This window comes from Dreissena polymorpha, chromosome 5, assembly GCF_020536995.1.
Source record: "Dreissena polymorpha isolate Duluth1 chromosome 5, UMN_Dpol_1.0, whole genome shotgun sequence".
NCBI classification, from domain to species: Eukaryota; Metazoa; Mollusca; class Bivalvia; order Myida; family Dreissenidae; genus Dreissena; species Dreissena polymorpha.
The window spans coordinates 11,945,878-11,970,432 of record NC_068359.1 but is presented as its reverse complement, the minus strand read 5'-3'; the positions used below and the strand labels follow the sequence as shown (position 1 = coordinate 11,970,432).

Below are 24,555 nucleotides of genomic sequence, written 5' to 3'. Positions count from 1 at the left end.
GCCGAGATATCATTGGGGCAAATGTTCTGACCAAGTTTCATGAAGATTGGACCATGAATGCGGCCGTTGCAGTGCTCACAAAGCATGACAAACAAAAGATGGTCACAAAATCTCGCGTTGAGCACGTTGTGGTTAGTTAGGATAAAAACATACCTGCAGCAGCACGCAATAAGCTACATCCATGTTATAATTTATTTTAATTTTATTTGTACAAAGACATATACAGTATACAGTTAAGAGTACATGAAAGTGTACAAACAAGTGCAGATCACACTATATCAAAACCATTACAGAGAAATATCAAGCAGTCAACAATAAAGTTGCAAGCCATATTTTCTGATACAGTTTAAATTTATTCGACATATGCGAAAAGCATGTAGAACTAATTTTACGTCATATATATAGAAGTTCTGGTGATTTACAATATAAACTTCGGACATTTAGGCAAAGTTAAGGAAGTTATGCCAAACTAGGCCAGATTTTGGCTTGATATTAAAGATTTCCGAAATAATATATATATTGTCATTTACAAAATTTAATTAAATACCCATTTTATAAAGAATATATTATAAGTTGCAAATCACAATGTCTAATGTTTATATAGGGAAACAATTATACGTTACACGTTTATGTTCCACACGAAAAAGCAAAAACACATTAATAACTCAATAGGCAAATGTACATACTGTTTATATTTATACATATATTTCTGTTGCATTTAGAAGAATTTTTTATCCTAAAAATATATTTATGCGTACGTAAATTACTTGTATAAAAACTTTGCCGAATTGTGACGGATTTCAAGTGATATTATGCTAAAAAGTGTTTTTATAATGAGCTTTAATAAATCGGAATATTTACCTAAACATAATATACAATAACATATTGTACAGCCCTGTTTATATAAAATATGCATTAAGTGTATAACGCTTTGGCCAAAATGAAATTTGAATCAAATTGCTGCAAAATATTTGTCCATATTGCTTAGCAGAAGTTATGAAAGTTTCGGTAGAAAATAGTGACAAAATTGTTGGTTGAAATAACAAAAATATGGTACAATAAGTCTAGACCACAACAACTTACAGAGAATAAAACTAGAAATTTAAAGCCTTCAAATATTCTGTCAATGCAGTAAAAAGGGACCTAATCCGAGATCAGCATGAACAGGTAAACAAAAAATATACCCACACCTCCCATTTTAATGCTATTACTGTTTTATTTTTGCATATTAAAGATACAGTAAAAAATGATCATACAAACACAATAACGGATTATCACAATACCATCCTCTGATTCTTTGAGATATCCTTATAATCAAGACTCAAAAACCAAACTGATCAACAATCAAAATATGGCAAAATATGGCTTGCAAATATAACTATAACAAGATCAACATAAAACAAGATATGATTAAACAAAAAAAATATATTGAAAAAAGAATGAGATAAACACAAAGTACCGGAAAACAACTAACAAAACATAGTGCTCTGTTGACAAGATGGAACTTTGCACAATTTCATTAAGTCCAGTGTAACGAACCCCATTTCACTATATGCCTCTCGTATAAAGATTCTGGTTCATAATCAACTACATGTATGATACAAACATAAAATGAATTCAAACACAGATATCACAGTTTTTAACAGGAATTGTCTTTTTCTGCACAGACTGTAGACACTGAAGATGTTTACACTTGAAATTGAATATCATAGTTAATTTTATAAGTCCCCATTAAAATTATGAACATAGGATTAATACACGTGAAAAAATATGTCCCATCAGTATATACCAGTACCAGTAAACAAATCAAGTGTAGTACAGAACTGTGCTAGAAGCATAACAACTAACAAAACAACTAATATTTTAATATAAATTCACAACCTGGTATATAACATAAACAACAATATTGATTAGCAAACAGTACTAACAATTGAATTACAACACATTTCACCAAACAATAACGCAATTAATACAACTCCAAATATATTTGAAGTTTTAAAGTTTACACATTATCCAAGCCAAAACAAACCCTTGGTTACTAAAAACAGAAATTATTTAGACAACTATGCTGAACATTTTATATTATGCTTTAAGTATTAAAAAAAATAACAATTAATAAAAACTCCAAACATACTTGAAGTTAACAACACATTATAGAAAAATAAAAATAAAAAGATTAGTAAAGAAAACCAAAAGTTGTTAATTTTTTCTGTGTTTTACAGTCCATAATTGTCATCGCTGCCAGTGTAGCCATATCATAAAACCTGTAAAACAAACATATAAAAATTAAATCTAAATATGAAACCAACATATATACGGCACATATAAGGGATAACATTTCTTTAAATTAACAATGAAAAATACATATTAAAATTATTGAAACAATAATAATACTTTATTTCTTCAATATTGCAATGATCCAGTCAAACAATCAGTGTGTATCCAATGACGAGCCATGAGTTAGGGTTCCTATATGCTTCACTTATCATTTTAAAATATAACATTTGCATTAATTCAGAAGACGCCAAGTATTGATTATCCAAGAAGATATTTACATGGCCACATAGATATATAAAGATAAAAGGGGCCAGACATTCACTAAAGACTCCAGCTATGCCTACCTGTGGCTGTTTAGCTCCTCTCACGGCCCTGAGAGCGTCCCCAGTGCTCTGACCCCCTCGCCTCACTTCCTGTTGGGGACCTGGCATCATTTCCTATTGGGGCCCTAGGGGCAGGGAGAGCCAGTTGTTTCTCTCCACCACGTTCTCGTCTAAAGAATACAAAGGGGCAGTGGTCTGGTAAAACAGGGCTTAATGCACGTGTGTAAAGTGTCGTCCCTGATGAGTCTGTGCAGTCTACAGTGTGTAAAGTGTCGTCCCTGATGAGTCTGTGCAGTCTACAGTGTGTAAAGTGTCGTCCCTGATGAGTCTGTGCAGTCTACAGTGTGTAAAGTGTCATCCCTGATGAGTCTGTGCAGTCTACAGTGTGTAAAGTGTCGTCCCTGATGAGTCTGTGCAGTCTACAGTGTGTAAAGTGTCGTCCCTGATGAGTCTGTGCAGTCTACAGTGTGTAAAGTGTCGTCCCTGATGAGTCTGTGCAGTCTACAGTGTGTAAAGTGTCATCTCTGATGAGTCTGTGCAGTCTACAGTGTGTAAAGTGTCGTCCCTGATGAGTCTGTGCAGTCTACAGTGTGTAAAGTGTCGTCCCTGATGAGTCTGTGCAGTCTACAGTGTGTAAAGTGTCGTCCCTGATGAGTCTGTGCAGTCTACAGTGTGTAAAGTGTTATCCCTGATGAGTCTGTGCAGTCTACAGTGTGTAAAGTGTCGTCCCTGATGAGTCTGTGCAGTCTACAGTGTGTAAAGTGTCGTCCCTGATGAGTCTGTGCAGTCTACAGTGTGTAAAGTGTTGTCCCTGATGAGTCTGTGCAGTCTACACAGGCTAATCAGGGATGACACTTTACACTTTTATTAGTTTTTTGTTTAAAAGATGTCTCTTCTTAGCAAAAAACCAATTTAGGGGGAAAGTGTCGTCCATTATTAGCCTGTCAAGACTGCAAAAGGTAATCTGGGAGGACACTCAAAACACAGGCATAAAGCCTTCCCCACTCATAAGCAAAGTGAAAATGGCTATGTGCAAACAGCATATAACCAGAACAGCCTGTGAGTAACTTGCAGTCTGTTCAGGTTTTATTACATTTGCTGCTCATCAGTATCTAAGAGTTGGAAATGAAGCCTTTAAAACTTAATTCTAGTAAGAAAGGTCTGTAATTACATAAACTTTCTAAGGGACTAAAAATGCGTCAAAATACGTATCTTAAAGGGAAAAGGTTATGCCAGGTTGACCCACATAGCCACTCAAATACAATCTGATCACAAAATGGAATTCTTCACAAAAGTGATAAGGAAAACCCAGACGATGCATGTAGTAATATATAGCAACATCTGAGTTGAAAAAGGGGAATGATTTTGTAATATCAAATAAGGATGACAAAATTTGCACAAGCAAAACTTCATATAAGGAAAATGCCTGCAACCAGGAATGTTGTCTGGTGAACAGTTAAGTGAAACAAGTTTTGTGGAATAGTTTGTGTCTACTACCAGACAGACAAACAGAGAGACCGATATGTAACTTTAAAATTAGGATAATTAAAATTGCACAAGCACAACTTAATATGCCAAGCAATAAAAGTCCCCTACCTCACATGAAGTAGTAATATAATTGGCTCCCTTTGTTTTAAAGGGACGTAATTCTTTTAAGTTTGCCTTGTAGATGGTAATAAAAATCCCCATTTTCAGCAATATTTCTAGTTTATTTGTTGCCATAGCAACAAGAATTCTTGATGTAGGAACAAAATGAAATAACATGCATAATCTCCATATTGCCAACTGTCCATGTCTCACGTTTCATGAAAAACTATGAAGAACTTTTATCTTAGGATCCAGAAAAGTGTGACAGACTGACTGACAGACACACAGACTCTCGGGCACACAAAGCGCAAACCATAAGTCCCCTCCGGTTTCAACGGTAGGGGACTAAAAAAGGAATGCAAGCTTAAATGATGAACATTGAAAAGTTAAACAGAACTACTGAGGGCAAGTTTGCGTCTTGATGGCAATAACTCAAATCATTCTTTAACTAGAGCTTTGTCACAGACGTGATGTATACCCCCTCATGCAGCATTGACACAGACTATTTTGCATGCTGTCCAATGATTGTGAACAAACGTACAGAGTAATTTTAAAATCTCACAATGAATGACAAAGTAATGGCCCGGACAAGATCATTTATGGCCATTTTTGAACTTTGAACTCAAAGTGTGACCTTGACCTTGGAGATATCGACGTAATTCTTTCGCATGACACACCGTCCAATGATTGTAAACAAATGTACAGAGTAATTTAAAAATCTCACAATGAATGACATAGTTATGGCCAGGACAAGATCATTTATGGCCATTTTTGACCTTTGAACTAAAAGTGTGACTTTGATGTTGCAGATATCGATGTAATTCTTTAGTATGACACACCTTGCAATGACGGTGAACAAATGTGCCAGATGGTTTTAAAATCTCACAATGAACGACATAGTTATGGCTCGGACAAGCTCATTTATGGCCATTTTTAAACTTTGAACTCAAAGTGTGACCTTGACCTTGGAGATATTGACGTAATTCTTTCACACGACACACCGTCCAATGATGGTGAACAAATGTGCCAAATGATTTTAAAATCTCACAATGAACTACATAGTTATTGCCAGGAAAAGCTCATTTATGGCCATTTTTGAACTTTGAACTCTAAGTGTGACCTTGACCTTGGAGATATCCACGTTATTCTTTTGCGCAACACACCGTCCAATGATAGTTAACAAATGTGCCGAATTATTTTAAATTCTAACAATAAAAGACATAGTTATGGCCCGGACAAGCTCCTTTTTGGCCATTTTTGACCTTTGAACTCAAAGTGTGACCTTGATCTTGGAGATATCAACATAATTTTTTCGCGTGACACACCGTCCCATGATGGTGAACAAATGTGCCAAATAATTTTAAAGTCTCAAAATAAACAACAAAATTCTGGCCTGGACAAGCATTTGACCTTTGAACTCAAAGTTTGACCTTGGAGATATCCACGTAATTCTTTCGTGTGACACACCGTCCAATGATAGTGAACAAATGTACCGGGTCATCTTAAAATCTAACGATAAATGACTTAGTTATGGTCTGGACAAACTTTCGGTTAAAAATGCACAAAGTGACCCCTTGACCTAGTTTTGGCCCGGCATGACCCATATTAAAACTTGACCTAGACATCATCTAGATACAACTTCTGATCAAGTTTGGTGAAGATCGGTTGAAATTTTTCGGGACAGACAGACCGACAGACAGACAAAGTGACTCCTATATAGCACCCATTACTAGTAATGGGGGTATAATTATTGCACGGAAACCATCTCTCAGAATGGCAACCTTAACCTCACCCATTGGAAATGCAATTCTAAGTGAGATTTAAATATCTCATTTCATTTCAGTACAGTTGCTTGATTTGTGAAAGAGAACGTAAGCACAAACAATATTTTATTTCAAATTATTGCAAGCTTGACCTCATCTATGCCCACAGACAGGCGTATTTTAAGGTAAATATATGCATTCCCACATGCAATTCCAAGTGAGGTCTTGATTTATAGTAAGTACACATGAATATAAATTTCTATTCAATAAGGACATCTTAATTCAATCTTGATTTCTTTAGCGAAAACGACAATTTTTCCATGCAGCCTAAAAATGACATGTCCCAATTTAATAACACATGTTGCAAGAAATATTCAGGGGAAGTCAAATCCTAAAAATGAGAACCCAAAGATGAAAAGTTGAAGGTCCCCTTCTGCCTCCCCCCATTTGCATAATCATTGTTTCTTTGGCAATATGCAACTCAGTGTGGAACTACAATTCATGACTATGAAACATGTGGCACTTATTAACCATCTACTGCCTTCTAGCCATTTTTAATTTCCCTCACCTGTCACTCTGACGCCTGTCCCTATCCGATGGATACTCATCTTCATATCTGCGGTCCCTGATCTCTCTCAGGTTACCTCCCCTGCGCTCAACGTCCTCCAGACCCTTGAAGGCGGTGCGTGTTTTGTTGCGCCATTCCTGATCAAATGCCTCTGCATCCTCTGTATTAAAAAAATAAATACAAAATTGTCATTGCAATCGTGCACTACAGATTGAGATAAGAGCTATCTAAATGAATGTCTTGACAGATTCCGGTCTTCATTATCAGGCTTGAAATTTGCTGATTCCAAATTTAATGTTCAACATCAATTAAAATATAAGCATTTAAACAAGCTAATGCATTGAATTGATATCCCCCGCCAGATAAATTGTGTTTATGGGTGGGAGCAAATCCCTTCATATACAGTAAACAATCCTCTGTAATCCTAAAAAAATGGGTTATTCATTGCAATTCTCCTCATTAATATCTGTACACCAATGAAGTTTCATGTTGAAATCTTGAATAATATCTGAGATATAGCCCTGAATATTTACATCATGCAAACAGCAAAGAAAAATAACTCTCATTTAAAAAGTTGTAGGGTTATGGTTCTTGTGCATGGCACATCTTCTCATCCATCTCTAAACACCAATGAAATTTCATGCTGAAATCTTTATCATCTGAGATATAGCCCTGAAAAGTTACATTATACAAAAAACAAAGGGCAATAACTCTTAGAAAGTGTAGGGTTATGGTTCTTATGCATGACACTTCTCGTTATTGATATCTATACACCCATGAAATTTCATGTTGATATCTTATATAGTTTCCGAGATAAAGTCCTGAAAAGTGTGTGCCAGACGGATGGACAGACAATGCCAATTCTATATCCCTGCGCCTTTGGAGGACGATACAAAAAAATGGGGATAAATAAATTTTATTTAGAATGCACATCTCACAATGGGATAAGATGAGCAGCGTTTTGTGAAAACTGGGCTTTATACAAGTGCTTAGTGTCATCCAAGATTAGCCTGTGCAAAGCGCAGAGGGAAAAATCAGGGACAGCACTTTCTGCCTAAACCGAATTTTCATTTACAAGAGAAATCCTTTAAAGGGACCTTTTCATGTTTTGGTAAATTGACTAAATTATACAAAAAGATACAGTTTCGCAAATTTTCGTAGCTATTATGATATTTGAGAGGAAACATTTACAATGAACATTTACCATGCGCTAAAATATCCATTATATGCATCTTTTGACGATTTAAAAAAACATCAAAATTATAAAACGTTGCAACAAAATTGAATAATTTGGAGGGCTCTGTTGTTGTCACTATATTGTGTGACTCTACGAGTATTGCTTATATGAAGTATAAAATAAAGCAGTCACAGTATGAGCACAGATGGCAAAGTGGTCTAAGCGATAGACTTTTACTCCAGGGGTTAGTGGTTCAAGCCCAGTTGAGGGTTACTTTTATTTCTATCTTTAATTGTATTCTTGTTTTTTGTTAGAGCTTTTTAGATCCAATGTTTACATTATCAATATAAAGCATTTAATGACAAACTTGTGTAAAGTGTCATTTCTGATGAGCCTTTGCCAGAACGTGGCTCGAAGAACGTTAAAAAGTATTCTAACATGCTAGAACTGCATGCCTACTTTCATCAAGGTTATGGTAGTTCTGCAGTTCCTCTGTGCGTCCAGACCGCGTGTTCCGGTGTTTCTCCACCTCATGACCTCGATCGTGGATGTGGTGACCGATGGACATCTTCTCCAGCTCACGCTCTGAGTCACGCAGGGACTTTCTTGTTTCACGAACCTGGAATAAAGGACTTAAATTATGTTCCAACAAAATGAAATGTAGCAATATTTTTCTATTTTTGCAAGATACCTGTTTGTTTGTTTTCATCAAAAAGTGTTGAGATTATGAAGGAATATGTACTTCTTATAAAGCCAATTTGGAGCAAAAATTTGGCCCCATTCCCAGTTCAAAAGTTGTTTTTTTTCACTTGTAATGGCATTAAAAGTTGTTCACAATGTACAATTCATTTCGAGAAGTTGGAGGCATTTTTGGATAAAATTTCAAAGAAATGGTACAAGCAAAATGCTTATTAACAGTACCTTACACTGAAGAAAACAAGCCAACTTGAGTAAATCATAATAATTTTATACATTTAATGTAATTGATTATCAAAAAAGTGCTTTCTTTCTGTAAAACAAAAAGAGACAATGTCAAGGAAAAGAACATCTTCAAATATTACTGAAAAGAATACATTGGAACACTATTGATGGTTTTCTATTGATTTCCGCAACAGTTTATTTTATTTATGACTAGAACAATTACAACCCTTTTACCGTAGTAACAAAGTTAAGGGAAAACATAGGTCTAGGTAGACTCACACACCAAAAATAAGGTAAGTATATCAAAGACTTATGGAAAAAAATCTGGAAAGGTGTTGATTTTAAGTCTGTAAGTCATGTAGATAGATTCACACACCAAAATCAGGTAACAAGGGCTGTTTGTAAAGCATGCATGCCCCCCTATATGGGTTATAAGTTGTAGTAGCAGCCATTGTGTGAATACGTTTTTTGTCACTGTGAACAACGGTGGTGGTGGTGGTGGTGGTGGTGGTGGAGGAGGAGGAGGAGGAGGAGGAGGAGGAGGAGGAGGAGGAGGAGGAGGAGGAGGAGAAGGAGGAGGAGGAGGAGGAGGAGGAGGAGGAGGAGTAGTAGTAGTAGTAGTAGTAGTAGTAGTAGTAGTAGTAGTAGTAGTAGTAGTAGTAGTAGTAGTAGTAGTAGTAGTAGCAGTAGTAGTAGTAGTAGCATTACAATAACAAACATACTTTAGAATGATCAAATGGGAAAAGGTAACCTAGCACTGGCAGTAAATATGGGGCTCATTTACAGGTCAGATTTGGAATCTCTGCTGTAAAATGAGATTATAAATGAATTTAAGGGAGGCAAATGCTGTAATAAAAAGAACATGCATAAACGGTAGTTGTTTCCCTTGTTTGAACCATGCTAAATCCTTAAAATGCCTATTTCCAGTAACTGTGAACTTCACCTGTGACCTTGACCTTTTTACCTAGTGACCTCAAAATCAATAGGGGTCATCTGCGAGTCATGATCAATGTACCTATGAAGTTTCATGATCCTAGCCCAAAGCGTTCTAGAGTTATCATCCGGAAACCACCTGGTGGACGTACCGACCGACCGACCAACATGAGCAAAGCAATTTACCCCCTCTTCTTCGAAGGGGGGCATAAATATCTTGATACCTCTATGAAAAAAGTATGTTAAAACTGTTCTTCTATAGTTAAAATTGATTTCAAGGCTCCCTAATTTGGTCAGAAAATCAATGGACCGAAACAAACTCAAACTTGATCTGTAGGTTATCCAAGTGGACTCACATGTGAAAAATCCGGTAAATATCTAAAACCATTAAAGAAAGAAGAGATGTGTTTGTCAGAAATACAATGCCCACTACTGCGCCGCTTTGATTTGTTTTTCATGTGGCAGGTACAGATAATTATCTCCCTTTCAATCTTACTACTTCCCTTGGATTTGTTTTTTACCTTTGGCCTTGAAGGATGACTTGATCTTGACATTTCACCACTCAAAATGTGCAGATCCATGAGATACACATGCATGCCAAATATCAAGTTTCTATCTTCAATATTGCAAGAGTTATCACACAACTTTAATCAAGGTTAATAGTTTTGGGACAGAATGACAGACAGGCCAAAAACATTATACCCCCGATCATTCGATCCGGGCCGGGATAAAAAACCTCAGACTGAAAGACAGACTGCTATATGCCATAGAAGCGTAATACAAAAATTTGCTGAACATGATGACATACCGGTAAATAAATTTTCAACTTAGACACGCATGCCATGACTAATCAGTACTTCTGAGTTTGAAGCGAGAAAAGCTTCCAATTTTTTTTTAGCATACACGTTCTTCATATACTGTTCAGATAATTTTTTTAGATGTATACTATCAGGTTTTATGATGTTTGCTGCTCATCAGTATCTAAGGTTTAGAGATGAACCCTTTACAACTTGAATCCCTTAAGAAAAGTCTTAAATTTAATTTGGAATCCCTTGAGAAAAGTCTTAAATTTAAACAGGTCAAAGCAGTGTTTGACACTAACTAATCTGAGTAAGGAGTCCAAGGACTCCTAACTTCTGAAATTTAAGAGTCCGGACGGATTTCAAGGAGTCCAACAATTAAGACACTTTGTAATATCATATTTTCAGATAATAACACATCTCAATCCATGAAATGTTAAATTTGTATTGTATATTTGTTCCAGATCGAAGTTATAAGTGACTGCTGTTCAATATTTGTTATATTACATTGTAAAATATTTAACCAGTTATATTTTAGTTAATAATTTACTAAATTATTGTAAGATTTCAACTTATACTGTTTTCTATTATGCATTATGATTGCTTCTTTAACCTCGACATTAGGGTTAAAAACAATCTCGGAGCCTTCTGTTTTGTAAGTGTCATAGTTAATAAATCACATCGTAAGGGTGTAACAACCCTATATTTCTGATTGCTTTATATATATTCTTTATAATATTTTTCCAAGAACGTGGAAATTGGGAAACGCAATATAATTCTAATTTAAGAAATAATTTGTGTACGTTATAGTTTGTTGTCGAATAACCCACGGCTGGAAGTTTTGATGCGTAGGGATTAAATCACGCGTGCAAAGCATGAGTGATTTGATACCACGCATCCAAACTTAGGCAACAAACTATAATGTGCACGGATTATTTCGTTTCAAACACGGTTTTTACTTAAGATTTATACAATGTATCTTATTTTCCTTGTGTACTATTTTATGTTAATATCCGCCCATAAAAAATAACTTTCGGTTCTTCTGTCGATCAGATCCACGATTTTCATTCATAAAATACCGGATTATTACGCTGGTGGAAAATGTATCGGCAGGTTTTGTTTAGTTACAGCGCGTGCTTTCAGTGTATAAGCTCCGCCCATAATTATTGCAGAATAACCCACAGACGATTTTTTATTTGTTCATATGAAATTTGGCACGTGCCGGTTAGAATTTAATTTCATCATTGGGTTTTTACACCATGAAAACATGTTTTGACAATAGTTTGCCTGCAAAGTACAATTTCCACGAGGATTACTGTACACCTTGTTGCCATCATTAGTCTCTTAAGTAACTTGCCACTATTTTATCGCGGAGGAGTACACGGTAGGAACCGATAATTGTAGCTGGTTTAACAATGTCTTCTAACTGCAATAAACCACTGAAATCATCGATTGATAGTGACACGAGTCATTCACGCTCAAATGATTCAATGCTGGTCCCATTTTCAGTACCTTGGGGCCATTAAACAATCCTTGTGTAAAAATTTTCGGGTATTAAGATGATTTTTTTTTATAGGAAAGTGAAAAACTGTTTGGCGAAGCTAGATTAGTACAGCGAAAATATCTGTGGAAAAAACCCCAGCCACGATCGTTTCCTAGTTTGCATGTTCCACTATAACTACACGCACGGACAGTGACTGGGAACCAAAATACCGGTTATTTAAATAAATAATTTCGGATTTTTTTGTTTTTGTCCATGTGTTCTAGCAGAATGAATTGTGGCACATTTTTCGGATCCACACAAGTTCGATCATTCTGATCGTGCGAAACCAATAAGGACATCAACTGATCATATTTTTCAAATTCAAAGATGATTTTAAAGGAGTCCGACGGACTCCCTTAACGCAAAAACAAGGAGTCCGAGTCTCATTTTAAGGAGTCTTGGACCCCCGGACTCCCGTTAGTGTCGAACACTGGTCAAAGTGTGTATCTGAAGCTGGTAAAGGATTACTATTGCAACAAGCAGCAAACATACCCCTCCTGGTCCAGCTTTGGTTGCTGTTGAAGCCTGGAACACCTTTGGAGGTCCCTGGCCGTCGTTCCTGTAAGACATGAAGGAAGCCTGGTGGAAGGCTGCCCCGTTTGCACCATTGCCAGCTCTTTGGACCGCCTCAGACTGGATAATAAACACCGTAATTTTACCATACTTGAACTGAGGTTATAAAACACAAAGGTCCTAAATTTAAAACTTAAAATACTGCCCTATAATACTGAACGGACTGGACTATAAATATTGAATGATAACATGCAGTTTATGTAGTGAAAGTCATACTTTGCGACTGCATCGTGTGGACTTGTCGTAGAATGTATGAAAATAAGTCACGTGCAAGTGAAAAAAGGTACATAAAATGAGGTTTCTCACATGACACATTTATGTTATTCCAGTCATAGCATGCAATTAATATACCATAGCATGACAAACTTTACAGTAGACATGGAAGAAAATCTATTTCCATACGTACAATTTATTATTTAAGAATGTGTAGATTATATTAACAAGAAGGCCATGATGGCCCTGAATCGCTCACCTGACTAACCTTGCTACATCAACTGAAATTCTATCAGACCCATATAAATCCCAAGCAGGATCTCATCAATTAATACATTCTGACAAAATTTCATTAAGACGTGATGAAAACTGTGACCTCTTTCATCTACACAAGGTTTTACTAGCATTGGCCTGGTGACCAATTTTGTCCCCAGACGATCCATATACGATCCAAAATCAGATATTATCAAGATAAATTATAGCAACCCCAGTTGTTAAATTTAAAAATTTGCCATACATTAGTTTTATTAATTAAGCTAGATATATATTTCAAAAAGCTTTCCAAAACAGTTTGAAATGTTAAAATATCACCACCGGAAGAGAAGTTACGACAATTTTTGTCATGGAAATTTTGTTGATTTATTGGAAAATATTGGTACTTATTACTACATAGTTAATGCCTTAAATCGCGGCACCGTCACCTTATTTTATTACAGAAAAATTGTCATAACTTTTGTTCTAAAGAAGATAGAGAGTTCAAATTTGGCAGGTATATGTATTTTTTCATGCTCTTTTTATTTCTTTACTTAGTTTTTGCATAGTATGAACTATAATGAAAATAATGACACATAAATATCACAAAAAATATATTTTTATTTTCGACTTTTTTTTGTCAAATAAAGACATCACAAACAAAACAACACAACATGTCAATAATGTAAACATTCAATGTAGTTGTTACAAGACCATTTGATAGTGCAAAATCAGGTTTTAATTTGCTAATGTTCTCATTCTGCAGATCAAACTTGGTTATGTTCTGCTGTTCACAGAATGGTCCGGGGAACTCGGCCATTGAGTAATATCCTCAGCTGATCCTGAAAAGAACAATGAAATTGTGCTAAATTATAGTTTTAGTTTTTCAATGTTTAATGTCATATAAATATAAAATAGAACAATTTGTTAAAAATAAAATCCTTCAATGTTAAGCATAATTTGTCTCAATCCTAACCCACAAATTATTAGTTACAAATACTTTGAACATAATAAACACTGTAATCATTACCGATTCTGAATGTATTAAAAAAAACACACAATTAAATTCAACTGTAACAAGACATTATTCATTATTTAAAATAACGATTAACGTTGTTTGTTTTTAATAATTTCTACAACAAATTAAACTAAAAAGACAAATAAATGAGATCAAAAACACAATGCCAGTCAATGGTACAAACGTACTGAGTTCTATATGAACAAAATAAATGAAGTATTTCATATGCATTAAACATTACAATTATTGGTCATTTGACATTTAATATATACTTAGAAACACATTAAAGTACTTCAGTTGTGTTTATTTGCATCTGGTTTTACGTATATTGCAACATAAATGCAATAAATAGAGGCATTTTGATAGCAGACTGTTAAAACTCGGTACGAATTTCCACACGACCAATCTGAATGAAATTTGATCGTCTGTCTTGTAATGAATAAAGGGAAATCAACATACAAAATAACATAATTAAAAAAAAAAAAAACTTACCATTTGATTGCTATCGTTTTTCTAGGCTTATATAAAGTAATTGTTGAAGAAATCACGGTTATCGATCACGCTCACAGCTTAATCAAATTTTCCTGCCGCTATTTCGACCTTGACTAGTTGAAAATTTCCAAACACGTACTTTTTAATGATAAATGCGACATACTTAATATCGTTTCCGCTTTATAATTCTGGTACCAAAAGAAAGATCAGAGCTTATATTTTGTGATTTTCTATGCGAAATAAAAGAAATAACATTATATTTTGAAGAAACTATCATAGACTTTTGCACTTCATGTCGTCCCGTAGAATTAACATAGCACAATTTTGCAAATATAATTGCAAACGTTTTTAATTGGTGAACATAAATATATCAACATCATTAATATTCAAATGACCTTGTCAGGTCGCAAATGTTTTATAAACAACCGGGTGTCAGCGCAGGTACTCGAAAATGCAGTAAACAAAGAAAATGAGACACAGACGTTGTACTTGAATCCAATATAGATTGTTGAGCAGCGAATATAAACTAAATACTATTAAAATTTATATCATATTAAAGAGAATTTATTTTTCTTTCAATGTGCATTTATATTATTTTGATTTTATTTAAGATATTTTATAAAAAAATAAGTTGTCATGGAACCACTATGCAGATTAGCTGATTTTCTTTGATCTTCCACTGATAAGATCTTCTGGGGTTGCTGAAAACATTCTGACCATATTTCATTAAGATCAGATGAAAACTATGACCTCTATTGACTACACAAAGTTTTTCTATGATTTGACCTAGTGACCTAGTTTTTGACCCCAGATGACCAAATACAATCCTTACCCAGGTTTCATCACGATTAACATTCTGGCCAAATTGTATTAAGTTTGGATGAAACTATGACCTCTACTGTCTACACAAGGTTTTTCTATAATTTGACCTAGTGACCTAGTTTTTGACCCCAGATGACCCAAATACAATCCCAACCCAGATTTCAACAAGATAAACATTCTGACCAAATTTCATAAAGATTGGATGAAAACTGTGACCTCTATTGTCTACACAAGGTTTTTCTATTATTTGACCTAGTGACCTAGTTTTTGACTCCAGATGACCCACATACAATCCCAACCCAGATTTCATCAAGATAAACATTCTTACCAAATTTCATACGGATTAGATGAAAACTGTAACCTCTGTTGTCTACACAAGGTTTTTCTATTATTTGACCTAGTGACCTAGTTTTTGACTCCAGATGACCCAAATACACTCCCAACCAAGATTTCATTAAGATAAACATTCTGACCAAATTTCATAAAGATTGGATGAAAACTGTGACCTCTACTGTCTACACAAATTGTTGACAGACGCACACACACGCCCACACACACGCACGCACAACGGACGCCGGACATCACAGGGTCACATAAGCTCACCATGTCACTTTGTGACAGGTGATCTAAAAAACAAGATGTGTTTGTGAAACACTATGTCTCCCATATATTTGACCTTGAACGATCACATTGACCTTTAACCACTCAAAATGTGCAGTTCCATGAGATACACATGCATGCCAAATATCAAGTTGCTATCTTCAATATTGCAAAAGTTTTGGCAAATGTTAAAGTTTGACGCAAACCAACAAACAGACAGGGCAAAAACAATATGTGCCCCAGTATAGACTGGGGGACATAAAAAACAATCATAGGCTGAGTGACAGTATGAAATAATGTAAATGAACATACAAAGCCTCTGTTCATATCTTCCATCATTTTTTAAACGTTTCCAAAAATGTTCCCGAATCCAAAGTCACTGAAAGGGGTGAGTTCATTAGACGCCCCAGCGGCCCCTCTGTCCCTGCCACCACGACGTCCTCCGCCATCTTCCAGGGCACCAAGACCCCTGAAAGGGCTCTGGAACATGTCTTCCATCTGCCTCAGGTGATCCCTGTGATCGCTGTGGGAGAGATTATATATACCAGCCTTACTCTGCACAACAAGACTTTAATGCACGTGCGCAGTTTTGTCCTAGATAAGCCTATGCAATCTGCAAAGAATAAACAAGGAGGACACTTTCCTTTTTTATTTATATTTTTTTCACAGGTCAGGGCCCTCAATCTATCAAATCTGCTGCTGAATTTTGGCGACAGTCCCCCAACTGAAAAGTATACTTTTTTCCCCTTTTCCCCCTAAAAAAAAAAAAAAAAATTATTTTTTATTATTATTTTTTTAATAGAAAGATGTGTCTCATGATTATTATATCTCAATTCTATTTCAATTTAATCTTTTCAAACATACTAAATTATGAAAAATGCAATGAATATAGTGCAAACCCGTACAAATGAAATAATGAGAGAGTAAGTAAAAAATTCATCCAAAAAGGGAAACGGCGCGAAAATTCCCACTCCTAAGGGCTGCGGACCCATTCCCCCAAAGTAGTGTGAGGGCCCTGGAGGTACTTGATACATTTTTTTGGTCCTTATATATATATATATATATAATAATGTAATAATAACCTTATTATATATATAAGACCAATTTTTTTTTTAAGGTACCTGTGTATTTTAAAGGGAGTCACTTTTTTGCAAAAATCCTGTTAAAGCATGAAGTGTCATTCTTGATAAGCATGTGTGGACTGGACAGAATAATCTGGAATGACACTTGCATGCAAATGTGAAAACCGACTTTAAAAAGGCCTTTATAGGTACCGTTCTTAAATGTTCTGCCTTAAAAAAATATTCTTACTTAACCTGTCTATATTACCCAATCATTAAGAAGGAGATCCCAGATATATGGAAGGCAGCCACAGAGTCAGCGATATCAAAGCAGGGAGGCAGGTATATAGCATGCAACTACTGCCCAGTGTCTGTCACTTGTACATCCTGCAACATGCTGGAGCACATCACATTCAGCAATGTCATGGGACACCTGGACAGAAACAACATCCTCAAGGACTGCCAATTGGGTTTAAGAAGGCAGCGGAGATGCGAAACAAAACTCCTAACCTTGTCAGATGAACTACTGTATTCCATCGGCAAAGGTAAAACAACACGACTTAGCCATCCTTGACTTCAGTAAAGCATTTGACAAGGTCCCCCACTAGTGTCTGTTTACAAAACTTCACCACTAGTATGGTATACTAGGCCAAACGTTGGAATGTATCCAAGCCTTGCTGACCGATAGAACGCTGAGAGCTGTGGAAGATGGAGCAATTTCTGATCCTTCCCCAGTAGTTAGTGAATTGCCTTAAGGGAGTGTGCTTGGACCGATCCTCTTTCTTGTCTTCATTAATGACCTTCCTGTTAAAGTTTCATCCAAGACAAGACTTTTTGCAGACAACTGTGTGGTCTACAGACAAACAGACTCTGAGCAACAGGAAGACCTCTATAGGTTGTGGCAATGGGAGAGGCTCTGGAAAATGTCTTTCTACCTTAAGAAGTGCAGCATCCTGCGAGCATGTAGAAGACAATCACCAATACTGAACAACTACACCCTAAAATGGCTTACACTCACAAGTGAAGAAACATCAAAGTACTTTCGGGTGGAACTGAAGAAGGACAAGCCTCACATCCAGAATATAATAAGGAAAGGGAACAGTACACTTGGATTCCTCCGCAAGAATCTAAGGATAGGAAACGGTATGTAAAAAGTGCTGCCTACTTTTCCCTTGTTCGTCCATATCTGGAATATTGTAGCATGGTCTGGAACACATACAAGATAGACCAGATTTACGACCTGGAGATGGTCCAGAGAAGGGCAGCCAGGTATGTGACAAACCACTACCATAACACCAGCAGCGTCACATCCATGCTGGAACACCTGCAGTGGGAAACCCTAGTCACAAAGGACCAAGGCCCAGATGACGATGATCTACAAGATTTACAATGACGTTACAGATATCTCAGCAACGAAAAACCTATCCCCTGGCTCAAGCAGGACCCAGTCAAACCATTCCATCAAGTTCATGCCTATCTGTACATTCACATCCTACTACAGGCATAGCTTTTCCCCCGGAAATATACATACCTGGAACAGCCTCCATCGCCAAATCCCTTGACTTGGTATCTTTCAGGCAGGGGCTAGCACCTTTAAATTAAGCTTCTAATCAAGTCGTCAGCTCCAGCTACAAAGTCACTCCCAATGACCCTTCATGGCTGTGCCGGTTGAGGTTCAATCCTTTTGGCGGCGACCACAGCCAGAGAGGCATGGAGAGGGATCAAATGAAGCTGGGGACGCATCTTTACTGTCCTTCTGACTTGCAAACTCTTCTCTCTATACTATTTTCTCACTCTTTACTTTATCTTCTCACCACATATCATGTAATTGTCAAGCTTGACGGCATATGTGAAATGGAGTTTTAAATAGGCCTTTATACATGTACATACCTTTCTTTTAATCTTTAGGCTTAAATGTTCCCCCTTACAAAATATTCTAACTTTACCTGTCTGTATTCTTCAATCATTTAGAAAATGATGGATTTCCAACAGTTGACATATTTGTATATTAATTGTCATACCTTGGTTTTCAAATCTTCAACAACATTTATCATTAAATGTGTAAACAAAATTATATAATTTAAATTTTATAAACAAAAACATATAAACTTATTTACTTTCAACAAAAGAAACCATATGTAAAACATTCACACTCTGCTATTTTCAATAATTTTGTCTGAGCATTGACACGCATCTATTTGAATGTTTGATCTAAGGTTTGAAGGAAACATAGATATACCCCAATGCACCTGGTATATTTTGGATTCTAAATTATGTAAGCAGTTCAATTTTGCTGTTCCATAAACGGCATAAGATGGAAATTGCAAATTATCTAACTTAAGAATTAGACGCTGACATGTGTAAAGAATACTGCAACAAATTTATGGAAATGAGAAGTGTTTGTTTGTACCCACATGTCCTTAATTTGGTGGTTGTATTCTACTTTCTTTTTCTATAAGAGAAATAGGTCATATGTATCATTGTAATTGTTACATTTTATTTCATAAATTACTGAATGAATGGGTATTCGCAATAGCTGCATGCATCCCTTCCAATAATTTTGTTTCAATGAACATATCAAATCAAATTAAAAACATGTCACTGCAATACCTTGAACAAGGAGTATGATACGTGAAAATAGAATATTGAGTAATAATTATGGATCAAAACAAGTTAAAATCAACTTACGCAAAAAACGGGTCCTCATCAAATTGCCTAAACATGGACCTTCCAGCCATTCACAACTTTAACTTTTTGTTGACACGGTAAATAATTGCCGAGTTTAAGCAAAAGCTTATGTGAAATTACCAGGAAGAACGTTAATTCGGACAAAGTTTCACGAAAGTTCTATGTAAACAAAATCCTGGGAAACCAACTGATCCGTTAAATGCCGATTTATTAAATCGACCAATCAAAATAGCAGAATATTTCCGCAAGATTCCGTAAACTGTACAATCAAATAATCGTTTGTTGTAAAACTTGCGTCATAAAACGGTCACATACGATCAAATTAAATTATACAAGGGACCTATTCTTTTGGGAGAATAGAAATCTTACACATTATGTCATAATTGAATGCTAGTTCTCAAACCAGTATATATACAAACTGACTCAGAAAAATATTAAAATCCTTGATGGGGTTCGAGTTTCGGAATTTCTTTTTCCTAAGTATGCAAAATGTAAAAGTTAAGCTGAACCAGCAAGGGAGAAAACGGTCCTTCACATATTATCACAAGGAACCAATCGCCATATTGTGTGTCACAAACCAAAAAACACAAATGTACATACCAAACAGTAAACATGAACAATATATGGTTCTGTCGCGTTTAAACTGTCATTGTAAAAGCTCTGGGCGTTAAAACTGGTTTTAAAAAGCCCCAAACCTAACACTTGGCCCAGAATTATTTATTGAAGATTTAAGCCAAACCTTTTGACCGGTTGATTTTAAATCTATGGAGCGATGTGATAAGATTATCCCTTATACAGCTGCAAGTATGTTGCCCAATTTCTAAACCGCGCCGTACCCCATCCATGTTTGAAATTCTTCCACGAATCGAGGCCTCATTGATATCTGCAGATATCTTGACCACCTCGGCTTTTAAAGTTCGGTTACAATTTAACCTAACACATGAACGCTGAAAATGTCAGAATGAGAGGGCCAGACGAACCTAGAGCCTCCAAGGCAATACGCTCTATGTAAAGATCGTGTCAGAATTTAAACTACCTCTTAGAGCCCGGCGGTAAACATTTTCCTTAAAAATTACAAAACAATATTTTAATTTAAGCATCATTATTTTCCATTAACGCATTAACGTGTGATTGATTGTATTAAAACGGCGACTACATATAAAGCACGTCCTTTCTCAATCTGTGCATAAGCCTTAGGATACATCTCAAAGTTTTATTTTTGATAATAATTCAATTAGCGGTAGTTTGATGGATAAGCTCTACAATATACAGCACGATATTGCTTTCTCTCATGCAGTGTAACATCAAAGCGCTGAAGGCACTGAAGATGTTCGCTATTGCATAATTTAACACGCAATTCATTTTTCAAAATCAATCGCAAGTTTGAAATGAACACACGCCATTCAACTTTATAAAGTGTGTGTCATAGCGCACGGGTCGAGTTTTGTGTGCACTTTTTATCATCCTTATTATTTCATAGAAATAACTTGGACAAAATAAAAACAACATGCTTTTTGGACGTTCTGAAAGCATAGAAATTATGATGAAAATGGTAATGAGACCTTAATATAAAGAAAATTTGCAGTCACCATCATATTAAAAGAATATTTTTTCTAATATCAAATAACTATCTCACCAAGAATATAAATTCATAATGAAAATTCCGTGTACAAAACTTTTGATTTTTGACACCATATACAAATTCAAAATATACAATTATCTTCGTATCTTATATATGGAGGAATAAAAGTATATAAACATTGCTGTTTATGCTTTACTTGTTACCCGAGCAGTTCACACGGTGTCAACAACGCTGACATAAACATAGTTATGGAGCACTAATGCGCTTTTAGGCATAGCTGTTTTACTCAGTTTTCATCTTAGTGACTTTTACATAACGTCAACAGACACGCATGAATATTTTCGAATATTTAATAAGCTGATTCGAGATACAACCTCTGAATTTTTGCTACATCACTGCGTATGTGCTCAATTCAAAGGATGTAGCACTGTTCAGTGTAAGGAATTCCGGACTACTCTCTGTATGCTCAAACGACACAAAGTGTGGCCCTGTTACAATTACGCGTTACAATCCATCTCGCAGAATTTCACTTTCACCTCCAAGATGAGAAAACAATCATAAGCGAAATAGTATAGTGTCAATATAAGAGAAAATCGTTTAATTATCACACCACAATGTTTGCCGTACTTGGTCAGCACGTCTGGAAATCATTCCTTAATGTGTGGATAGGCTGCCATTATTAACAAGTTTGCTATTTTGAATTCAATTTTGTATCAAAAAGCATTGTTCTTAAATGTGGCATTTTCAATTTGCAATGAGATTTGTAATGACCCTCGTCATGCGAAAATGGGTCTTATTCCATATGCACCCATCATATAAATAGCCCACTCAGCTATCTCTCCTTCTGGTAATGAGAAACATAACATATTGAGTGATTTTAATAGCGAACAGCATCGCCTATGGCCTGACTGCGCAAAAGCACATGTTGGGTTTAACAAACGCTTGCCGAAACGCATAAGACCCATTTTCGCATGACGGCGCTATTGACGTGTGATTTTAATGTGTCGAAAGAAAACTGCGTTTAAATCAAATATCAACATACGATATATTTCGATAGCGAAGAAAGATACTCATAACAAGGCATATGAGGACACATATGAAGTGCACTCCCGTAGTATATTTTTTATCCACTCACACTAATGTGTGGTTTGACAATGCTAACACACATTTCATGCGGTGAATATGCAACTTACAAGTGAAAAACACAACACAATAGTTTAACTTTTGTTTAATTGTATTTATTTATTAAGAAAAGTAAATTGCAAACTTTATTTCAAAGTCAGCGTATACGCCGACTACATTTTAAAAAGGTATTTATTGTTATAAATATATTTAATATAATATATTTAGTTGTTTTCGGTTTTAGCGATTATAAAGCATTTTCGAGGTTGCCGATAGTATGCCTGTAGTAATTGATGAACTCATATCCAACTGTCTATGTATTGAGAACTGGGAATATAAACAAGCTAAACCTTCTACTAACCTTCTACTATTGCGTTGCTAGCACCCGTAAATACAAAAGATCGCCGCTATCTGTTGAGAACCATAGAACGTTTTCCAGAAATACCCGCTGTAGTGGCATGAACGAGGTTAAGAAACAGGTCATTCGTATTATTATTTTGAATTGTTTGTTATATTCGGGTTTATCGATTATGAAACATTTATTTGTTTTTGTCTATCGTATCGCTGAAGTTATTGTTGAACTTATGTTCAACGTTTTATAAATTGAGAATATAAATAAGCGTTAACTTTTTCCCGAATCTATAAAAGGGGCCTTTTTACAGAATTGGGCATATTTTGAAGTTTGTCATTAAATGCTTTATATTGATAAATGTAAACATCGGATCATTAAAGCTCCAGTAAAAAATCAAGAATAAAATTAAAAAAAGGTTAAAAAAGTAGCCGGTATTAGGGCTCGAACCAGTGACCCCCGGAGTCCTGGAGTTAGTCTGAAGTAAAAACGCATTAGCCCTCTTGGCTATTCCGCCGGATATTTTATACCTTATAAAAGCAATCTTCGTAGTTTCGTAAATTTAAACGAAAACAACAGAACTCTCCAAATTATTCAATCGTTTCGCGTTGCAACGCTTTATAATTTTTAGGTTTTCAAATCGTCAAAAGATACATATAATGGCTTTATTGGACTATGGTAAATATTCAGTAGTACTATTTCCTCACAAATATCATAACTAAAACGAAAATTTGCGAATCTGAAACAACTTTTTTCAATTTTGTCAATTTACCAAACCGTGAACTGATCCCTTTAATAGCCTCAATTTACGATTGACCTGTACTACGTCATTGAGGTGTATGTGAGAGCGTAACCTATTGCGTTGTTATCGCCCGTGGACTTTCCTTTGTTTATCGACAGGCGCATCTATTAATAGCCTCATATTATGAATGGACTGAGCAAAAATACTACGTCATGAAGACGCTGCAGAAATTGGACTATTTTATTTATTCATAAACAATCTCCTCCGCGACACGTACAATACGATCATTGTTTATTGATTCTTTTCTATAAAAGCACCGTTCGAAACTATTGCATTTAACACGATATTAATATCATGTTTCCATTTGTGAATGAATATAATTGGAGAACTCAAACCTCTTGCATAAATTGACATGACGCCTTATCAGTGATCGCTCCGCCCACTTAATCACGTGGCTCAGCGGGAAGAAAACCTAGACAAGCTAACACCAAAATGGCTTCTTTGCCTATAGACTGCATATAGATTTACGCGATTTTCCGGATGATTTTATGGACTTGTTTAACACCATATTACACTTGTAAAGGGGTTGATGCCATTTAGTTATTCTGCAAATGCAAAAAATATACGATTTAAGAGAACATCAGCTATTTATAACGGGTAAATCGGTACATTAAACACGCTCTCAAACGCTTGCGCGCTTACCGAAATCGAACCCGTTATTACGTGTAATGGTGGTATTTGCAATAAATTAACACTTCACCGGTATTTACCCGTGTTATTAACAAAATTATTACCGAAACATTCCCCCCTACCCGTGTATTTGACACGAAATAGCGCTTTATAACTGGGAATTCGGTGAAGTTTTACGCGCTTTCTGACGCCGGGTGGGTACCTCAATCCCACATGTTATTGCGTTTAAAAGTGATATTAATCATATTAAACATTGCTTATGGGACATTTATCAATCACTTTAATTTAAAGCGCAAAAACAACACAGTAAGTTTGGACATTGTCTGATATAAAATTAGCGTTGTACGAAATGGAATACGGTCAGGCTATTATAAATTAATAAGGCTACCAATATCAGACGCTCGCGCAGGTACCGACTTCCCCGCAGTTACCGCATTTATTGGTTAACTAATATCAGTA

General features: G+C 35.7%; 1 protein-coding gene across 3 annotated transcripts; it reads right to left on the bottom strand.

Moving 5' to 3' along the window:
• Positions 1-231: 231 nt before the first annotated feature.
• Positions 232-19,812, bottom strand: LOC127882229 (myeloid leukemia factor 1-like). 3 transcript variants are annotated; one of them, XM_052430758.1, is made up of 7 exons: positions 19,612-19,812; positions 16,175-16,385; positions 12,385-12,525; positions 8,155-8,314; positions 6,519-6,678; positions 2,622-2,770; positions 232-2,264 (listed from the first exon to the last, which is right to left on the bottom strand). In XM_052430758.1, exons 2-6 carry the CDS (start codon positions 16,199-16,201, stop codon positions 2,632-2,634), a joined length of 627 nt encoding a protein of 208 aa, XP_052286718.1. In that variant the 5' UTR covers positions 16,202-16,385; positions 19,612-19,812; the 3' UTR covers positions 232-2,264; positions 2,622-2,631. The 3 variants fall into 3 exon arrangements, with proteins under 3 accessions (XP_052286718.1, XP_052286719.1, XP_052286720.1); XM_052430759.1 differs by having other exon boundaries at positions 16,175-16,376; XM_052430760.1 differs by lacking the exon at positions 19,612-19,812 and adding an exon at positions 19,338-19,384 and having other exon boundaries at positions 16,175-16,376.
• Positions 19,813-24,555: the final 4,743 nt, after the last annotated feature.

Bases quoted from the DNA above. Each gene is read 5' to 3' on its own strand.
- LOC127882229 (XM_052430758.1), bottom strand. From the start codon at position 16,201: ATGATGGAAGATATGAACAGAGGCTTT. The intron at 6,679-8,154 runs GTAGGCATGCAG...TTTTTAATACAG, and splicing joins CTACCATAACCTTGATGAAA to AGGATGCAGAGGCATTTGAT. The intron at 2,771-6,518 runs GTGAGGGAAATT...TGTATTCTTTAG, and splicing joins GACAGGCGTCAGAGTGACAG to ACGAGAACGTGGTGGAGAGA.